The sequence below is a fragment of the Lacerta agilis genome, chromosome 1, assembly GCF_009819535.1.
Source record: "Lacerta agilis isolate rLacAgi1 chromosome 1, rLacAgi1.pri, whole genome shotgun sequence".
Lineage (NCBI taxonomy): Eukaryota > Metazoa > Chordata > Lepidosauria > Squamata > Lacertidae > Lacerta > Lacerta agilis.
This window is the reverse complement of record NC_046312.1, coordinates 44,870,445-44,889,307: the sequence shown is the minus strand read 5'-3', so window position 1 is coordinate 44,889,307 and position 18,863 is coordinate 44,870,445. Positions and strand designations below refer to the sequence as shown.

The 18,863-nt window shown below is 43.6% G+C and overlaps 1 protein-coding gene across 1 annotated transcript in view; it reads right to left on the bottom strand.

Moving 5' to 3' along the window:
- LOC117045555 (deubiquitinase DESI2-like) overlaps positions 1 to 17,804 on the bottom strand; it is a 45,143-nt gene extending 27,339 nt beyond the window's left edge. The window contains exon 1 of the mRNA XM_033146718.1: positions 16,457 to 17,804. Coding sequence (XP_033002609.1) covers positions 16,457 to 16,495 — 39 coding nt within the window. The 5' untranslated portion in view covers positions 16,496 to 17,804. The remainder of the gene's footprint in view (positions 1 to 16,456) is intronic.
- Between the last annotated feature and the right edge of the window lie 1,059 nt (positions 17,805 to 18,863).

Here is an 18,863-nt window from a genome sequence, read left to right as displayed (position 1 = left end):
AGCACACATTCTACTCATGTAAAAACATGCTGATTCCCAGAAGAAGAGGAGGAGGAGGAGTTTGGATTTGATATCCCGCTTTATCACTACCTGAAGGAGTCTCAAAGCGGCTAACATTCTCCTTTCCCTTCCTCCCCCACAACAAACACTCTGTGAGGTGAGTGGGGCTGAGAGACTTCAGAGAAGTGTGACTAGCCCAAGGTCACCCAGCAGCTGCATGTGGAGGAGCGGAGACGCGAACCCGATTCACCAGATTACGAGTCTACCACTCTTAACCACTACATCACACCAGACCATCCGCAGGCCAGATTGAGAAGGCGATTAGGCTGCATCCGGCCCCCGGGCCTTAGTTTGGGGACCCCGATCTAGCTGCAACCATGCATAGAGAAGTGAAGAGCTCTATTTAATATTTTTGTTTTAATAGGCCCCGTCAGGTGGCCCTCACTTCAGCCAGGGCTCCCTCCAGCCCCTACTCCTTATGGAAGTTTTCTTAGGTCACAAAAGTATGTCCTGTCTTCAATTCATAAAGTCCTTTGTACAGGTCAGTGGCCTTCGGTGTGAGACATTACTGTTGTAGGCAATATGGGGTTGAAGGGAAAGAGCAGTGGGGAGGAAAAGGAGGGAGGGAAGGCCATAAACTTTCATCCTTTTACAGCAGAGCTTTTGTGTCAAGGCCAGGTAAATAGGTATCTTATGGGCTACTGTGGATCCCCTCTGGCCAGCCTTCATCCCTCACCTCACCTCCCCCACCCCACCCCACCCCCACCTCACTGAGCTTTGTAGAGAAAGGACCTGTCTGTTAAAATCCCCTTCCGAAGGCAATTAGGAGCTGCCACTCAGCCTGTCCCCTCCAAAGCCCTCCAACCGCCCTCGGGGGCGAGGAAGGGGACGGCGGGAGAGGCAGCTGTGCCCCTGGCCTCAAGGCTTTATGCTTGATTCCCCTTTGTTCCAGCTCCCTCGAACAGAGGTTCCCTTTTATTCGCAGGGGACCGGCTTTTCTAGGAACTGGCCCACGCACCTGTTCTCGGCCTTTGTCTCAGTCAAGTATTTAGCCGCCGCAGAGAGCGATTCCCCGAGGCGCAGAGCTGCCGCCGCCGCCTTTGTGACAAGGGAAGTGTGATTGCAGAGAACTCTTTGCATCTAACCTGCAGTTTTCTAAATGGGGTGGTGTTGTTTTTTAGGGTGGGGGCAAACTCACTTTTTCTGTTCTATAGCCCAGCAGCTCCCAACAGAAAGCGAAGGGCAAGGCACAATGTCTGCGGGTCTTCGGCAAGGGTTTCACGCAGGACAGAGCTTTCAAGTGATGTCATTAAACATGGCCTTTCTCTGAGGTTGGGCCTTTCCCTGCCTGAAGGTAGCAGGCAGATTTCTGGCTTGTCAGGTTGACTGTGGTTTGCCCACTCCACCACAACCTCAACAGCCCCCAGCCAGAGCTAGGTTCTAAAGTCATCTGGTCAGAACGAAAGCACATTCTGAATTTGTTTCCCTAAGACAACTGAACAGAGCTCACAGTCCACTCCCAAAGTCTCTTCCACACCATACATTTAAAGCACATGGCTACCCTCAAAGAATCCTGGGAACTGTAGCTTACCTCTCACCAATCTACAATTCCCAGCACCCTCGGGAAACTTCAGTTCCCAGGATCCTTTTAGGGGGAGCTGCACACTTTGAAATGATTGTGTGGTGTGGATGCTAGTAAGCATTCTTCATTTCAACTGCCTAATTTAGATGTTTTGTTTTTGCAGGTGGTGAAATGGCATATGATACCTAAGTGCAGTGTAAAGAAATCATCTCCCCTTAGTTTGCGGCTGGGCAGCTTGTTGCTGAGAGAAACTTTATTGTCCTTTTTATTGTCCTCTTCACTCTTCTCTTCTCTTCTCTTCTCTTCTCTTCTCTTCTCTTTTCTCTTCTCTCCTCCTTCCTCCCTCTGTTCCACCTGCTTCTGCCTGTCTCATGCCTCCATTCCAGCCAGCTGCAATCTGCCTCTGGCTGAGGCCAATTTGTTGTTTTGTGCAGACTGGGCTGCTCATAGAGCAGCCAAGATTTTGGTTCTGCCTGCCGGGCCTACCTTACAAGGCTGTTGTAAAGTCTACAAAGGTAATGTATGTTGAGCGTGTTAACCAACCAACGTGATATATAAATGCCCTGTGAAGAAATAATTTATAGTTTGTATAATGAAACTTTGATTGCACTGATTGGCGTCTGCTTACCTGCCTTCCGAGATTCTGTAATTAGATGGATTAAAAGGACTGTCATTCAAAGAGCTCCTTGCTGGTGAGCAAAGATAATATCAGTTTGTTGTTAATTTAAAATCTACCCATTCCACGGGCTCAAATAGGCTTACACCTTCAAAATATTATGCAACTAGGTACACACGTACTGGATAACATAACCCCCTTCTGATACTCTCTGGAAACACACTGACATATTGTGGTGTGCATAGAAGATGGGATAAACTTGGAAAGGAACTGAGCCATCAATAGTACATTGGTTTTTAGCTACTGAAAAACACCAAAGATATTATAACCTTGACAGGTGGTAGCAGGGTGGAAGGAAGGACTGGGCCTGATGACTGTGTGGGTGGTAAAAATAATAATCCTCCTCCTCCAAGTGAATTGAAAAAGCAAATCCAGGAGAGGATTTGGATTTTTCTCCAACAGGCAAGGAACAAATGCAAGCAAATGCCTTTCTGCACACTATGTCTAATTGGGCAATAGTGCAAAACCTTGCAATGGAATATATCGTGGTTGGAATTAATATACATCCTTCTTGTATATTATTGTTATTAATATAATAACCTTCTTGTTAGGTCAGACATGTGGTCTGTCTATCTTAGCAGGAGTACAGCAAAAAATGCTAGAGAGGAAATGGCTACAGTTGTGGGTGCATTAACAGATTGCTCCATTCCTTGTTATTTACTGCTCCAGTCCTCACCCATCTTTTCCTCCACAAGTCTCATTTCTGAAGCAAGATTCATAAACTGAGCACCTGCATGTTTATGTTTAAGCACCTGGAAAGTAGCTTGCAACCAACAGCAGTGGTTTCCTACTGGGAAATCCAAATTACTACAGAAGACTTCTTTGGATATTTTTAACCACAGGTTGGAAGGCCACCTGTTATTGGTGCTTTAGTTGAGATTCCTGCATCGCAGAGGGCTGGATTAGATGACCCTCAGGGTTCCTTTCAACTCTACTATTCTACGAGTCTATGAGCTACCTGTAAAGGACAGAATACCGGTATGTGCTTTATTTACCTGCAGACTTGGAAGAAACAATATCAAAGGCCATTTGTTTTCCACAGACTAACAAGCCTTCTACTTTCACCAGAGACACAGGGGGTAAAGAAGGCTGATCGCCGAAGAATTGATGCTTTTGAATTATGGACTGCAAGAAGATCAAACCTATCCATTCTGAAGGAAATCAGCCCTGAGTGCTCACTATAAGAACAGATCCTGAAGCTGAGGCTCCAATACTTTGGCCACCTCATGAGAAGAGAAGACTCCCTGAGGTTGGGAAAGATTGAGGGTACAAGGAGAAGGGGATGACAGAGGATGAGATGGTTGGACAGTGTTCCTGAAACTACCAACATGAATCTGACCAAACTGTGGTAGGCAGTGGAAGACAAGAGGGCCTGGCGTGCTCTGGTCCATGGGGTCACGAAGAGTCGGACACGACTAAACGACTAAACAACAACAATATAAAGCATTCCCTCTTTTGAGGTGCTTGTCTTTGGAGAAGCAAAGTGTTTAGAACATAAGAAGTGCCCTGCTAAATTGGACCAAACACCTATCTAGTCCAGCATCTTGTTCTCACAGTGGCCAACCGCTGCTATGAGGGTGATGATGACGACGACAGCCAGATGCCTATAGAAAGCTGGCAATGAGCATGGAAAGATGACCTGAGCATGAGAGCACTCTCTCCTTTTGTGATTTTCAGCAACAGGTATGCAAAAGCAAAGTGCCTCTGGTGGTGGAGGTGGAACAATGCCCTTATGGCTAGTAGCCACCAATAGTTTCATCCTCTATGAATTTGTCTAATCCTCTTTTAAAGCCCTCTAGGTTGGTGGCTATCACTACATTTGCAGGAGAAGCACCCACAGAAATTGTTCTGATATTTGCGGGAGGTCCAGAATTGCTGCACTTTTTCCAAAAGTCCCCAAGAAGAAGAAATATAGTAATTTGTGGGTGCTGATCCTATTTGTGAGATGTTATTTTATCTCAGTTTCTGCACATCACATAGTGATTTTGCTCAGATAACAGCAGAAAAATGGCCTGGGAAATGAGTGTAATCACTGTCTAGACTTAGATGCCATCCACTAGCTTTCTTTTTTGAACATTTCTTTAAATTTGGGAAATCTGAAATAAGTATAGTATGCATTCAGGAAAGCATTTTGTTAAATTGCTAATATTGCTGTTGTGATTCTCCATGCCCCAGTTATTTGTAATTTTGTGTGTAATTTTAGTTATTGGTCATTAGTCCACTGAGGGCTTTTTTTGGCTGACTAGCTTAGAATAAAAAGAAAAAAATACGAAGGGAACATATAGTAAATCAGTGTACATTTCGGATTTTATTCCAAAGCTTATAAAACTCATGTAGTGTTCATACCGGAAACACCACAAACTCACTCCTAGCTTTTGAGGTCACTTGGATTTTTAACAAAAGAGGTGGCTCCCAAAGCACCCCTATACTATGAACCTATACATTGAACCTGCTCCTTCAGGCAATTGCCAATTATATGGACTCAGAAACCACCTACTCAGAGAGCCTCTGTCTTGCCAGGATTCAGAGACACTTTCTTGGCTCTCATCCAGCCACCACTGAGTCCAGGCACCAGTCCAGGGCTTGCACAGCCTCTCATGATTTGGATGTCACAGAGAAATAGATTTAGCTGCCATCAGCACACTGATGACGCCTCACCTCAAATCACCTAATGATGTTAAACAGCACTGGAAGCAAGATGGTACCCTGTGCTCCTGACAGCACAACTCTCAGGAAGCCAAAATAAAACCACCCAATGCTCTTCTCTGCAACTGACCCTGGAGATAGGATTGGAACTACAGTAAAAATAAAAATAAAAAATATATAAAGAACTGCTTCCAATACCAATCTCACCAGGAGGAGATCATGGTCAATGGTATCAAAAGTCACCGAGAGATCAAGAAAGACTAACAGGGTTGCCCACACCCTCTCCTTCTGCTGATAAAGGTCATTATCAGGGCGACCAAGGCTGATTTAGTCCCATAGCCAGGCCTGAACCTAGATGGGGATGGGTCAAGATAATTTTTGTTGTTGTTCAGTCGTTCAGTCGTGTCCGACTCTTTGTGACCCCATGGACCAGAGCACGCCTATCTTTCACTGCCTCCTGCAGTTTGACCAAACTCATACTAGTCGCTTCGAGAACACTGTCCAACCATCTCATCCTCTGTCGTCCCCTTCTCCTTGTGCCCTCCATCTTTCCCAACATCAGGGTCTTTTCTAGGGAATCTTCTCTTCTCATGAGGTGGCCAAATACTGGAGCCTCAACTTCAGGATCTGTCAAGATAATTAGTTCCAGCCAATAAAACTTGCAGTTGTTGTGCATTTAAGCCCCATTCAAATCATTACATACAAACATACAATGGGGATACAAACATATGTCTACCTCTCTACAGGGCTAACTTAAAACATTTGGTTGCCCAAGGTGAAGATGAGATGTTCAGTTGAATCTTACTTTAATGCTGGCTTGGGTGGTATCTTTCTCCATACCAGAGGGCAGCAGACTAGTCCTGGTACGTGAAGAGCAAGGTGCATGATTCACACTGGTCTGACCTCTAGCAGGGGGGAGCAGCTGGGCTGCCCCTCACATTGATTGCCTGAGGCAATCCCCCCACTCTTCCTAACAGTAGGGCCAGTCCTGCATATGTGTAAGCAACAGAGTTCAGCTTTTATATACAGTATACCATAAGTGTTTGACCCTATACAACTATATATACCTATATACATAGGTAGAAAATGCTTCTTTACTTACAAAAGAAAATGCAAATCAAGGAGCAGTGTGCAGCTTCTTGAAGGATGACCATGTACATTGCTACATGTCTATGCATTTGTCTGGTCACCACCCAAGCAGGCAAAGCAATTCATGCACGCATGGACTGAGACAGCAAGCCTGGGGGGTTCTATACTCTAAAGTGGCTCACAGTACACTACCCTGCAAATGACCATAATATCTAATTCTTTTTTAGCAGAAGTGATATTCCTGCAACGCATGATGCTGCGATTGGTTGCCAGGCGATGTTGCTAAGCATAATCTCTCCATCAGTGATAGAAGAGGCTCTGGGTGGTATTATGCAACCACCCACGCAATGTAACTCATTAAATCCAGCATTTATATCTCGCTATCTCCCCACGTTTGAAACACACTAACGACACAGCAGCGTCATCTTCAGTGAGAATCTTCCAGTTCCTTTCTGTATTTATTAATCAGCTTTTTATGTGTGGGGAGGGAAGGGGGATAGTGTCATAGTTTGTTCTCAGTAGTGATTTATCTAGTAATTAGAGATGGGCGGTGATTGAGACTTCCCAAATGCTTGTGTTTTAGCATTACCCCCATTTGTCTTAAAGTGGACTAGGGTGCCCTTTGGCTGCTGTGCCCTTAGCAGCCGAAACAAGTTCGGCTTAATGTTATTCCCCAAGCAATGACCAGAGGAAAACCTTCCACCTCTAGGCTAATGGGTGTCCATAACAATCACATGCCATGACCGATGGGCTGATGGCACTGCAGTCAAGAGCACGGGCTGTGCAAAGCCAGAAGCTGAACATACCCCCGAGGGAAATGTTATTTGGAGGTAGATATTGTAGATTTGTTTTCAGTCTCGTGGGGCTGTCAATTCCTAGAAAAGGTAGGATTGATCTATTTGAGGGCGACACAAGCATCAGTTGAAGCTTTAGCCATTTCAGCTCCCTAGTGTTGCAGCTCAACACCCATCACCAAGGACTCTTTGTCATGTGATGACTTCAAGATAGGAACATAGGAAGATGCCTATGCAGAGTCAGGCCACTGGTCCATCTAGCTCAATATGGTCTCAGTTGACCGGCCATGGATCTCCAGTTTGCGGCAGGGGTCTTTCCAGCCCCACCTGGAGATGCCAGGTACTAAATCTCGTATCGCTTGAATGGGGTCTTTTGAGGAAGGGCATGACTGGGCCAGCATACAATCCATTGGAACGAATAGTGCTTTTCAGAATCAGATTTAAAACTTAACGTTCCTGGTTCTGGCAGCATAACAACCACATTGTCATATTAGGAACCCAAATTACAACCCTAAATTAGTTAAACAGTCATAGGTCCCACATTCACTTTGTGGAGGGCTAACTTCACACCTGGCTAGCTCAGTTGGTTAAAGCATGGTGCTGATAATGCCAAGGTTGCAGGTTTGATCCCTGTATGGGAGAGTTGTGTATTCCTGCACTGCAGGGAGTTGGACTAGATGATCCTGAGGATCCCTTCAAACTCTATGATTCTATGACTCTTTATTTGACATCCCTGAGTCTCTCATACAATTAGTATTCTCTCTTGCCTCCCTCCCTCCTCCAGCATACACTTACCCAAAATGTCTTGGAGATTACAGAGTAAATTCCCCGCACAGTGGATGATCTGGTAAACTTCTACTTTGGACCACAGGATGGGGCTCACATGACTTACTGTGTGTGTGTGTGTGTGTGTGTGCGCGCGCGCGTGCTTAGAAACACAGGTAAACTGTGGACTAGACTCTGTCTCCTTGACAGTTATGTTTCCTGTGTGCAGGGCTTTTCTCTCCTTTCAGTCATGTGAACACTATCCTGCCATTCAAAGTGGTACACTCCAGAACTCAGGTTTACCCCCAAATGAGCATCATCAGTGCAATTCAATGGCCATTGTTATTTGCTCGTGCTAATTATATTGTAGGTGGTTCAGTGAGTCCTGATCAATGAGCAAATCACTCATGTGTTGTGCCAAGAAAAGAAATTAAAGTAGGTCATAAAATCACTGTGTGTTACTTTTCCATTGATCCTTCATATTGGAGGATACCAGAAAGCTAAGCCAGCTAGAGTGAAGCTGCTAATGTTTTTAAAAATGTACAACCACTCAAACACCTCTTAATTGTTTTAAGGTAAGAAAGAGTAAGAGGCAACCCCCTCAAAAGACACCCACCTCTCAAAAATACAAAACTAATATGAATTTTGCAGTTTCAGTACAATTCTGGCAGAAAATATAATGAGCCACAGATTTTTCCTTTGTTGTTTTTTTTCAAAATTAAAAATTAAAGGTGTCATACACACACACCAGATATAGTTGCCTGTAATTTGGCAGTCTACTTCAATCCACTCTAGAATAGCTCCTGTGTCTGCAAATTTTATCTACTTTTGCCAAAAGTTAACATTTTAAAGCTTCTCATAAAGTAAATGAGGAAAAACAGAGCACAGTGACTCAGACACGTATCAGATTTTTTAAAAAAGTACAACTACAGATACAATATGACTTCTACAATATACCAGTATGAAACATATTCACTATAAACAGTTGCTTATAGGAATGACTGCCTGGTGCCATATAAACTTGCCTTATTTGAATATCATCTTTGGAGGCCCTGACCTAGGTTCCCCTTCCATTGGAGGTTGAAAGGGTAGAGACTGGGGACAAGAATTTTCTGTAGTGATGCCCCTACTGTGGAACACTCTCCCCAAGGATATTCACTTGGCAGTCCCGATGAGCAATAGGTGCCAGGTTAAAACTAATCAATATGCCCATAAATTATCATTGATGGTTTTTACTGCCACTTCTGTATTTTATTGCTATGCGGTTTTATGATAATGTTACCATTGCTTTCTGCTGGTTTATTGATCTGCTGTAGTATTGGATTTGATTGTGTTTTTATGATGTTTTTTGTCTATTTTAATTGGAAGTCACCTCAAGAGATTTGTTTTGTTTTAATTGAAAGGTAGCATATTAAATAAAACACCAACCCAAGCTGGTTTTACCACTTACTATAAGGATATATGGTTTGTCAAAACTTTGTTTGAAGTCCAAAGAAAGACACAATTCCTGGCTAGCAGAGACTGACATTGTCATGAAGAGGTGCAGCTCTTCAAAATACTGGTAATTCCTGCTATTAGATCTGGGTTTATTGAAAGCTTAGGACATTTTAAAAATCTAGACTGAGATTATTTGAGTCGCAAGAAGGCATGGCAAGTAGTCAAGTTTGAAAATCTGAAATATTTTAAAATACAAATATGTAGTTGACCGATCACATAATAATAATATATTGTCCTTTCTTCCAAAGGAGCCCAGGGCAGCAAATACACAAATATTAAAACATCTTAAAACACCTAAAAACCATTCAAGTACAGATGCAGACAGGGAAAGATCTCTACTTAAAAGGCTTGTTGGAAGAGGTCAGTGTTCTATAACCTCTATAACTACAAACCCCATTCTCCTTGATTGGACACAACACTCCGAAGTGTCCTTTCCAGTGAGGGAGGGAAAAATCCTCTCCACTGCTAAGTCCTCTTCACTACTGGTTACCTCCTGCTCCTTACTGAAGATACCGGTAAGTTGCTTTGCTTGGAGAGCATCTAGGATGGCTGGCTGGTGAGGAACCACATTTTGAGGTGGACCCAAATTCAAAGGGGTCTGGGCTGGCTAAAAATGGGCAGAGGCTTTGGGGAGTTTGTATTCTGAATCTTCTTCCCCTCAACCACCCAGTGCAAATTTGCCCCATCACTATTTGCTACTACAGTGGTACCTTGGGTTAAGTACTTAATTCGTTCCGGAGGTCCGTTCTTAACCTGAAACTGTTCTTAACCTGAAGCACCACTTTAGCTAATGGGACCTCCTGCTGCCGCTGCGCCACCAGAGCACGATTTCTGTTCTTAAGTGAAGTTCTTAACCTGAAGCGTACTTAACCTGAAGCGTACTTAACCCGAGGTACCACTGTATAGCTGTTATCCATATTACACTGGATAGGCACCTAGGTCTGTGAATTAGGCTTTATTTTAGGCAGGCCTGAATCCTGACAGCTCCCTGACTGACAAGTGATTGCTGTTCCATACACTACCTGCTGCTAAGAATTATTTCTTTCTTTTAAACCCAAACTTCCCTAGCTGCATATGAATTATTTTGGGGGGCTGGCAGGAGCAACTGAAGCTACCAGACCTTCAGAGTCCAGGTATTTTCTTTTCATTTGCCTTCTGTCTCGGCAGCCACAGGTTAACCATTAAAAGAAATCTTCAGAGAATTTTGGATTCAGGTTGATCCAGTTGGAGACGAAAATGCCATTATTAACCCCACAATTTCAATTAGCCATCCAATGAATCACCTTCACAGGTTTATTGTCTGCACAGGAAACGTAATGTGTTCTCCTCCTACTTTACTTTATTTAAGTAAAGGAAAGGTGAGTGGTTGTGAGTTCTTACTTGATGTGACAGGAAAAAAAATATTATAGGTGTCATTTGTTAACATTTCATTAAAGATGTGGCTTTTCATTATTGTATATGCCCGGCACAATGAAGATAAACAGTTAGAATCCTTGAATAGACAAGACATCAGGGCTTCATGAAGCGGCTTTTTCATATGTGCACAGAGGCCATTAATTGAACTTTTGTCCTTAGGCTATGCTTTCCTGTGGCTAAAGTGCTCCCCTGTTACACAGTCAAGTGATATTCTTTCTCAGGCAAGACAGAGCTTTAAATTCATGTTAATTGCTGTCCCTAGATGTCAACCCGCTTCCAACAGTCAATATTACACTAAACAGTTACTGTTTTGTAACTGTTGTTTCACAGCTTTTCCCATTCCAAAGATATATGTCTACCATGATATATGATCATTGTGTATCGAATAGGAATATGTGTTGAATACAAGATTCAGTTCAGATCCTGCCTGGAAAGAGGGCTGAAGCAACTTGGACCAACTTGGATCTGAATCAGAAACTTGGCATTTCCAAGCTACGTACCTAGGCCATTAGAGGAAGCATCCATACTGTCAACTGGTGTATATTCTCCACGTGGGAGCCACCTACCCATAGAACCTCCATTTTCCCAGATTCAAACTCAGTTTATTGCATTCAGTCCAACACTGTGTTAAGGCACTGAGCCAGGGCTTGCTCAGTTTCTCCTGAATCAGATGTTAGCCGCATGTCATCAGAGTATGGACAACACCATGCTTCAGTACCCCTACTGGCCATTCCCAATGGTTTCATATACTGCAGATGTTAAATAACATTCAGGACAAAATGGTGCCCTGAGGAACTCTGTAGTTGAAGGGGCAGTGTTACCTTGGTATTTGAGCTGTAACAATCTGGAGGCAAAACACATAAGTAGGCTTCAGCATTTACTACTATTGCTACTTGTCTCACACATGAGGGAACCATTTCTTTTGTAAAAACAAAAACAAAAAACAAATAAGCAATTAATATAGTAGTAAAATGAATGCATCTGGAAAGCATACTATTAATTCCAGAACAATTAACTGTTGATTTAAACAGATATTTTTTTTAAGGGGTTGGAAATCTAAGGAAGGAATAGCAAGCAAAATTCAGAGCAAGCCACAACATTCTGCTCTTACTATATTAAACATTAGGGATGCAATCCTATACCCACATACGTGGGAATAAGCCCCACTGAACTTAATGGGACTCACATAAATAGGATTTATTTACTTATTTTACTGCTCCACACCAAAGCTACTAAAGTGGTGTACAATAAGACAAAAAGAGATAAAATATAAAAGATACAGATTATTAAAAGGGGCGAACCAATTATTACAATTGTGCAATTCATATGCCATAAAATGACTGAGTCACACTTTAGGAAAGGCCTTCTAAAACAAAAATATCTTCAGTGGCTACTAAAACGTCAAGATACTAGGCCCCAGTCTAATTCCAGCTGGTAACTGATTGTAGAGGGCTGGAGCTTCAACACTAAAAGTTCAGTTTATAGTACAAACTAAGTGACCTCTCAGCAGTGTCCCACATGAGGATTGCAGTTGCAAGGAAAGGATATGTGGAGTGAGCCAGTCCCTTAGGTAACTTGGTCCCAAGTTGTTTAGGGACTGCATTTGGGCAGATCAATCCTAAAATGGTAATGATGGCAGAGAAACAGCCACTCATTAAGCTTTCAGTGCATGCCCATGAGGTGCGGGGTAAGGAAAGTAGCTTCTTCTTCTTTTTCTGCTGTGGTCAAGTTTAAAAAGCCCCAAACCCTCCCATTGATCACTTTAGGCTGTATCCAAATAACCACTGAAATTAGCAAATGTAAGCCAGCCATGCCTATTAGTTTCAATGGGTCTACTTTGAGCAGGACTAACATTGGATACAATGTAATAAATAATCTAAGCCAGCTCCAAGACTGGTGTAGTTTTGTGACCAGTTTGGGGGAGTGTGGTGGAAATAAGGAGGCTTAGGAACCTGCAGATCCATGGCCTCATCTGATACACCCTGTTTTGGCTGCCACCATTGCCCATGGAACAGTGATGGCAGTGAAGTTGTCCACCAGGAGACTCCCAGCAACAGACCTCTCTTCTCTGTACATAAACCTCCCTCTCCTGCTGTGGAGGGGATCAGTGGGATCCAACAGCTCCTCAGCTGATCTCCCCAGGAGCTTCCTAAAGCTACAGTTTTAAACACAGTTAATAGGGAGAAAACTTAATTGAGTACACAGGTGTTTATTTCTCACTAGACAAGCATAAGCTTTGTATTTCATGTCGCAAAGAATTATAATTCAATTTCTTTATTACAGTTAATGACCAATATTGCAAATAAGTATATTTTAAGAGCATTCGTTGCAGTAATTTTTCAAGTACCTCCTAAAAAATCGACACGAGAAGCTCCTAATGTGTTTCTTTGGCTTAAAATGGGAGATGGGGCTTGACTTAATCCTTGAAAATAAATCACACTTTCTGGGTGCAGTTTCCAACTGGAAGGGCACAAACAATGCAAAGGGAAGCGAAGGGAAACAACATGACTTGAGAAGCTAACATTTAAAACAATGGGAGCATTGAAACAGACAGATATTGACATGACACACACTGCTCTTCCGGCCAAGTTAGTCTGGTAGGAGCCCCTAAGTATGTCCTGAAAATAACAATGGATTAAAATGGCACTGAATTTTTATCTGATTCTGGTTATGGCCAACAAAAAGAAGAGGTGAGTAAACAAGACTGCTTTCTTTATATATGTTTACTTATATTTGCAATGATGTTTTTTTAAAGAGAGTTCAGTGCCCAGCTGGTGGGCACTTCAAAGTGTGTCAGCCCAAATATCACTAGATAGATAGATAGATAGATGATAGATAGATAGATAGATAGATAATAGATAGATAGATAAACATACATACACACACACACACACACACACACACACACACACACACCATTTATAAACCCAACACATGGTGAGCCTTTAAATGTCTGGAACAATTTCAAAACAAAACACTGCCTTACAGATGGCTTTGTGGATACAGTTATAGCAACATAACAGATCTGGCGGAAGAGAGCTTCCAGGGAGAGACTGCTCTTTATAAAGGTTAAGGCATCCAGAACTGCCACTGGCATAGGTTGTAACTTTAAGAACCTGTTCTTGAGCTTGCTTGTCACTTCTTCCTTTCTTTTTCCTTGTGTGTCATGTGTTCTCATACTGTGACCCTGAGGGAAAGGATCACCATAGAGGTGATTTTTGTAAGTTGTTCTAAGAGGTTTATTGGCTAAAGGGTGTGTGTGTGTGTAAGTAAATTATAAATAAATACCAGAACCTGTAAAATGCAAATTATCAAAATTTTGAAATGGTAACCAAACTAAAGTGGCTGCCGAGACCACATAACAATGGTCCTGAAAGACCTACATTGGCTCTCAGTACACTTCTGAGCACAGTTCAAAGTGTTGGTTTAAAGTAAGGTTACCTGATGTCTCCGTTTCCCAGGGACAGTCCCCGGATTTACAAATCAGTCCCCATACAAAACCCATTGAAGTTGAAAAGTGTCCCTGGATTCATTGAAAAAAATCTGGTAACCTTACTTTAAAGCCCTAAACAGCCTTGGCCCAGTATACCTGAAGGAGCGTCTCCATCCCCATCATTCAGCCCGGACACTGAGGTCCAGCTCCAAGGGCCTTCTGGCAGTTCCCTCATTGCGAGAAGTAAGGTTACAGGGAACCAGGCAGAGGGCCTTCTCAGTAGTGGCACCCGCCCTGTGGAATGCCCTCCCATCAGATGTCAAAGAAATAAACAATCTGACTTTTAGAAGACACCTGAAGGCAGCCCTGTTTAGGGAAGTTTTTAATGTTTGATGTTTTATCATGTTTTAATATTCTGTTGGGAATTATTATTAAAGTCCAGAATAGAAAACTATTTAATATCAAATACTAACCAATTGTCCACATTATAATCACTCTAATTCAGTGGTGTCCAAACTTTTTTCAAAGAGGGCCTGATTTGATGAAGTGAAGAGCCGTGAGGGCCGACCAAAGGGACAACCCAAGATGTTATCCCTTTTATAGGATTGAGGTTGAGCATTTTTTAGGATTTTACCCCAGGAAATAAACTGCCACAGGGACTGGATTAAACCGACCGGCGGGCTGGATTAGGCCCCCCAAACGGACTTTGGACATGCCTGCTCTGATTGGAATTCCTGAAAAACCTTTTATCATCATTCTTTAGTGAGGGCTTTGTGACTTGTTGCTACAATTCAGCTTTCATTAGTGTAGCAGATCCTTCATAATTTTTTCAGAGGTGAAAATGAGCATTTACAAAAAAAAAAAGCCAGCTGCTGGGCCTAATTCGACAATAAAATTGGGTGATGTTTTGTGACATTTGACAAATTTTGAGTATTGGATTAGAAAATGCAGTGGAAAACATCACTCAAAGAGGTACAGGCTATATACCACAGCCAAGCCTGTTCTTATATTAAGTCATCCTTGAGAGTCCATGAGAAACTGTACATTAAATACCCCCTATTCCAGTGTTTTTCAACCTTTTTTGGGCAAAGGCACACTTGTTTCATGAAAAAAATCACGAGGCACACCTTCTAACATTAGAAAAATGTTAAAAAATTTAACTCTGTGCCTATATTGACTATATATAAAGTAATTTTTCAATTTTTCCCATGGCACACCAGGCAACATGTGTGCCGCGGAACAGTGGTTGAAAAACACTGCCCTATTCCTTGATATCTCATTTAAAAAATAGGGGTTAATCAAAATTATTTCCATTATCACCAGGAGAGGACTGCACAGAAAAACAACAAAAGATCAAAGTTAACAGCAAAAGGAGTTTCAAAATCCCCAACTGGGTAAAATCTGAAGAGAGTGTTTTTCATAGGCATCACCGCCTGAGAAAGTGCTTTATTATAAACCTACAAAGAACCTGCTGAATCAGGCCAATGGCCAATGTAGTCCAGCATCCTGTTCTCACAGTGGCCAACTAGATGCCTGTGGGAAACCTGCAAGCAGGACCTGAGCACAAGAGCCTTCTCCTCTCCTGCAATTTCTGGCAACTGGTATTCAGAAGCATTACTGGCTCTGACCATGGAGGCAGAGCCTAGCCATCATGGCTAGTATACCCTTCCCTTCCATGAATTTGTCTAATCCTCTTTTAGTCATCTAAAGGCCATCAGTGCCTCTTGGGGGAGTGAGTTCCATAGTTTAACCACATACTGTGTGAAGAGAAATTTTCTTTTATCTGTCCTGAATCATCCAACATTCGGCTTCATTTCATCTATATGAGTTCTAGTGTTATGAGACAAGGAGATGAACCTTGAGGACCCAGTGATAGAGGCTTTGCTACTTAAAATAGTGTATTCCTCTAGTGACAATATTCATCTTCAAATATATCCAGCTACCATTCGATCAAGGTATCCCCACCAACTTCACTCATGCCCCTGAGGTCCTAATGTGGAATGGGAACATGAAGGCTGCAATCCTCTGCACATTTACATGGGAGTAAACTTCATGGACCTCTGTTGTATTTTTCCCACACATGATCAGGTTTCAAGAAGGTCTGACATATTAAATCTCTCTCCCCATTCCTCTATAGAGTGTTTAATCGCCTTGAATGTCAAGGGCATCTAGCTATGAAAACAGGCTATTCTGTCACATCTCTCCTGCTGCCTTCCCCCCCCCCCCCACATCCCCAGTTGGGCTTTTGAAAATTAAAGAGGAGGGAAGAAAAGCCTTTCCAAGTTAATATCCCCCCAAAAAAATTCCTGTCATCTTTTTTACCTTGAGCTTGCTCTTACAGGCTGTGAAAAAGCAAAGAAGCCAGTGTCAGCACCAGGATCCCTGTTTACACCAATGGCTGTGAAAATCTAGCCCGGCCACTGCTGTGAGTTGTGCTGCTTGGCTCATCATAATAGAATCTCTTGTCCAATCAACATCCTGGAATCGTCTTCCTCACCGCCCGCCCCCCACCCAACCACCACCGCCCCAACAGAGGCATCAGATTGTTTCTTACTCACCATGTCATAAACATTCAAAATCACTGGTTCATTTGCCATTGTGGATTGCAGCGAAGGCTGGATTTAAGCCTTTAAATCCCCGCCAGATGTGGCAATGCCCAAAAGGATGGGGGTCTTTCTTTCTTTCACTCTTAGCTGCACAGGGAAGAAATGCTTGTGTGAAGAATAGTCAGTTGTGATGGGGATGTCCAAGAAGGGCTTCCCCCCGCCTTTTGATGCCAATTTTTTTTTTGGTGAAGATGCTCCCCTTTCACCTCCAAACAGAACATTCAGTCTTTTGCTTGCTTTCCTCTTTTAATACTGCAGCTGACTGATGTGGCAGCGTTTGTATAGCATGCTCAAGCCAGACCCCGTCCTGCCTCTCTCCTAACTGCAAATCCCAAACAGCACCAAAGAGCTGGATTGTTTGCGTTATGGATGAACCCTTGTCCTAAATCTCTCGGAATGGGGGGGCCACAGAAGGGAGACGGAGAGGATTAAAGGCTGGCTGGGTGGAAGAATCCGGAGCAGACTTTCAGCCAAAGTATAAAGATTTATAATGAAGTTCAAAGTGTGGAGTGACATTGGGAGCGGGGAGGTGCTGTAGTAAAGAGTAAAAAATTAATAATAGAACACCTTAAAGTGAAGCTTAGCACCAGGTTTCTAGACTAGAACAGCTCTCTGACAGGCATTGCACACAAAATAAGAACTCATCTATGCAACACAGAGAGCCTTTAAATTCAGCTGAGGAGAAAGCAACAACACAACACTGCTTCCTGGGGGTCTCTTCTCAAAGTTTCGGCACCTGCGGGAGCTCTCCAGGGTCCTGAGGTTTACGTCTTAACACCTTGGCTCTTCAAGGGATGTGTAGCAAACAAGCCATCTCATAAGATTTCTTTGAAAAAAGCAAGAAAAGGCTTGGATAACTCTTTGAGGCTCTGGGGGGGACGACCCATACTCAGTAGGGGGATGAGTTTTCTTAAAGGAAAGCTGGACGTGAACAAAAGCATTTAGTTCAGCCTCTGGAGCGGTTCGGCGGAGGAGCTGTCCAGAGTGCTGAAGTCCCTCGCGCCGTCCATCCCGCGGAGCCACACTCTGGAGACCCGTTGACGAGAATCGCGTGCCAAGAGCTCTCCAGATGCTGACGAGAGGACAGCAGTGACCCGGAAAATCCTGAGCGCAAAGACTTTGCTCTTCTCAGCACTTTGCACTGGAGACTCAGACCCCTGATTTCTGCGCCAGCTCGCCTCAACAAAAACATCCCTTGGTGGCTGGAAAGAGCCGAAGAGTTCCACTCCATCTTCTCCGAAGATGATGCATCTCCGAAGGGAGACGATTCGACAACCAGGAGCTGGCGAACGAGGTCGGCCACGGCCACAGCAGATGAGACTTCTCGCAGGGGAGGGAGGATGTTGTGGACTTTCTCCTATCCCGTCGCTAGTTAGGGCTGCGGGGGTGTAGCGGGACTGTGCACCCTTGCCGGAGACTCGCAAATCCCGTTCAGATTGGACCTGGAGGCCAGAGTAAAGTATGAATCCATTGCGGTATATTTCTTCCTGTGATCGCTCCTCCCTCCCGTTCCCAAAAAAACATAGTGGGATGTGCAATCAAGAGATAGGGAAGGGAAGAGGGGGGGATAAGGAAAGAGGGTGGTCTTTCTGCGTCCGGTGAATTTCAGGGAGGGGAGTAAGCTGACCTGAAAGCTGGGAAAGCGGAGATCCTGCTTGGAGTAGCCAAAAAAGGGAACTGGGATTACCTCATCTGAGTTGGAGGCGTAGCTGAGGCTGGCTGCCAGCTTGCAGCCAACCACATCTGAATGAAAATTGCAGAGAGCCTGTTACATCAGCATAGCCCAGCATTCCCTGGTCTTTCGCAGGCAACAGCTGAATGCTTTCCCCCAGATGCATGCGGAACATTCAACAGAAGAGAGAGAGAGAGAGAGAGAGAGAGAGAGAGAGAGAGAGTGCCTTCCATTTGCGGAATGGCAAGATCCAGCAGGCATATTGATGCTGAGGATAAAAGGTCCGGCTCACCTGCCTAAGCCCCCCCCCCCTTCTCTGTTCTGAACGAGAGAAGACCCATTTTATTCTTCTGCAGTTTCTTCTACAGACAGGGCACATTTCAGTGGATTTATCAGGATGGTGGAGATAATTTTACCCACCACCACATTAAAAAAGAAAGAAAGGAGGGGTGTTCTGAATTATAATACAGGACTGACAGGCACTCATTAATCCAAATGAATGCTTAGTATGTATAAGATGCAAGGACGTGCTTCATGGGATGTAGGAGGAGGTCTCTCTCTCTCTCTCTCTCTCTCTGTGTGTGTGTGTGTGTGTGTGTGTGTGCGTATGCATTTGTGTACAGCCTACATCCCATCTGCTGGGTTACTCATTAAATCCAAGGATGCAATCCTGCTCCTGCTGAGCTC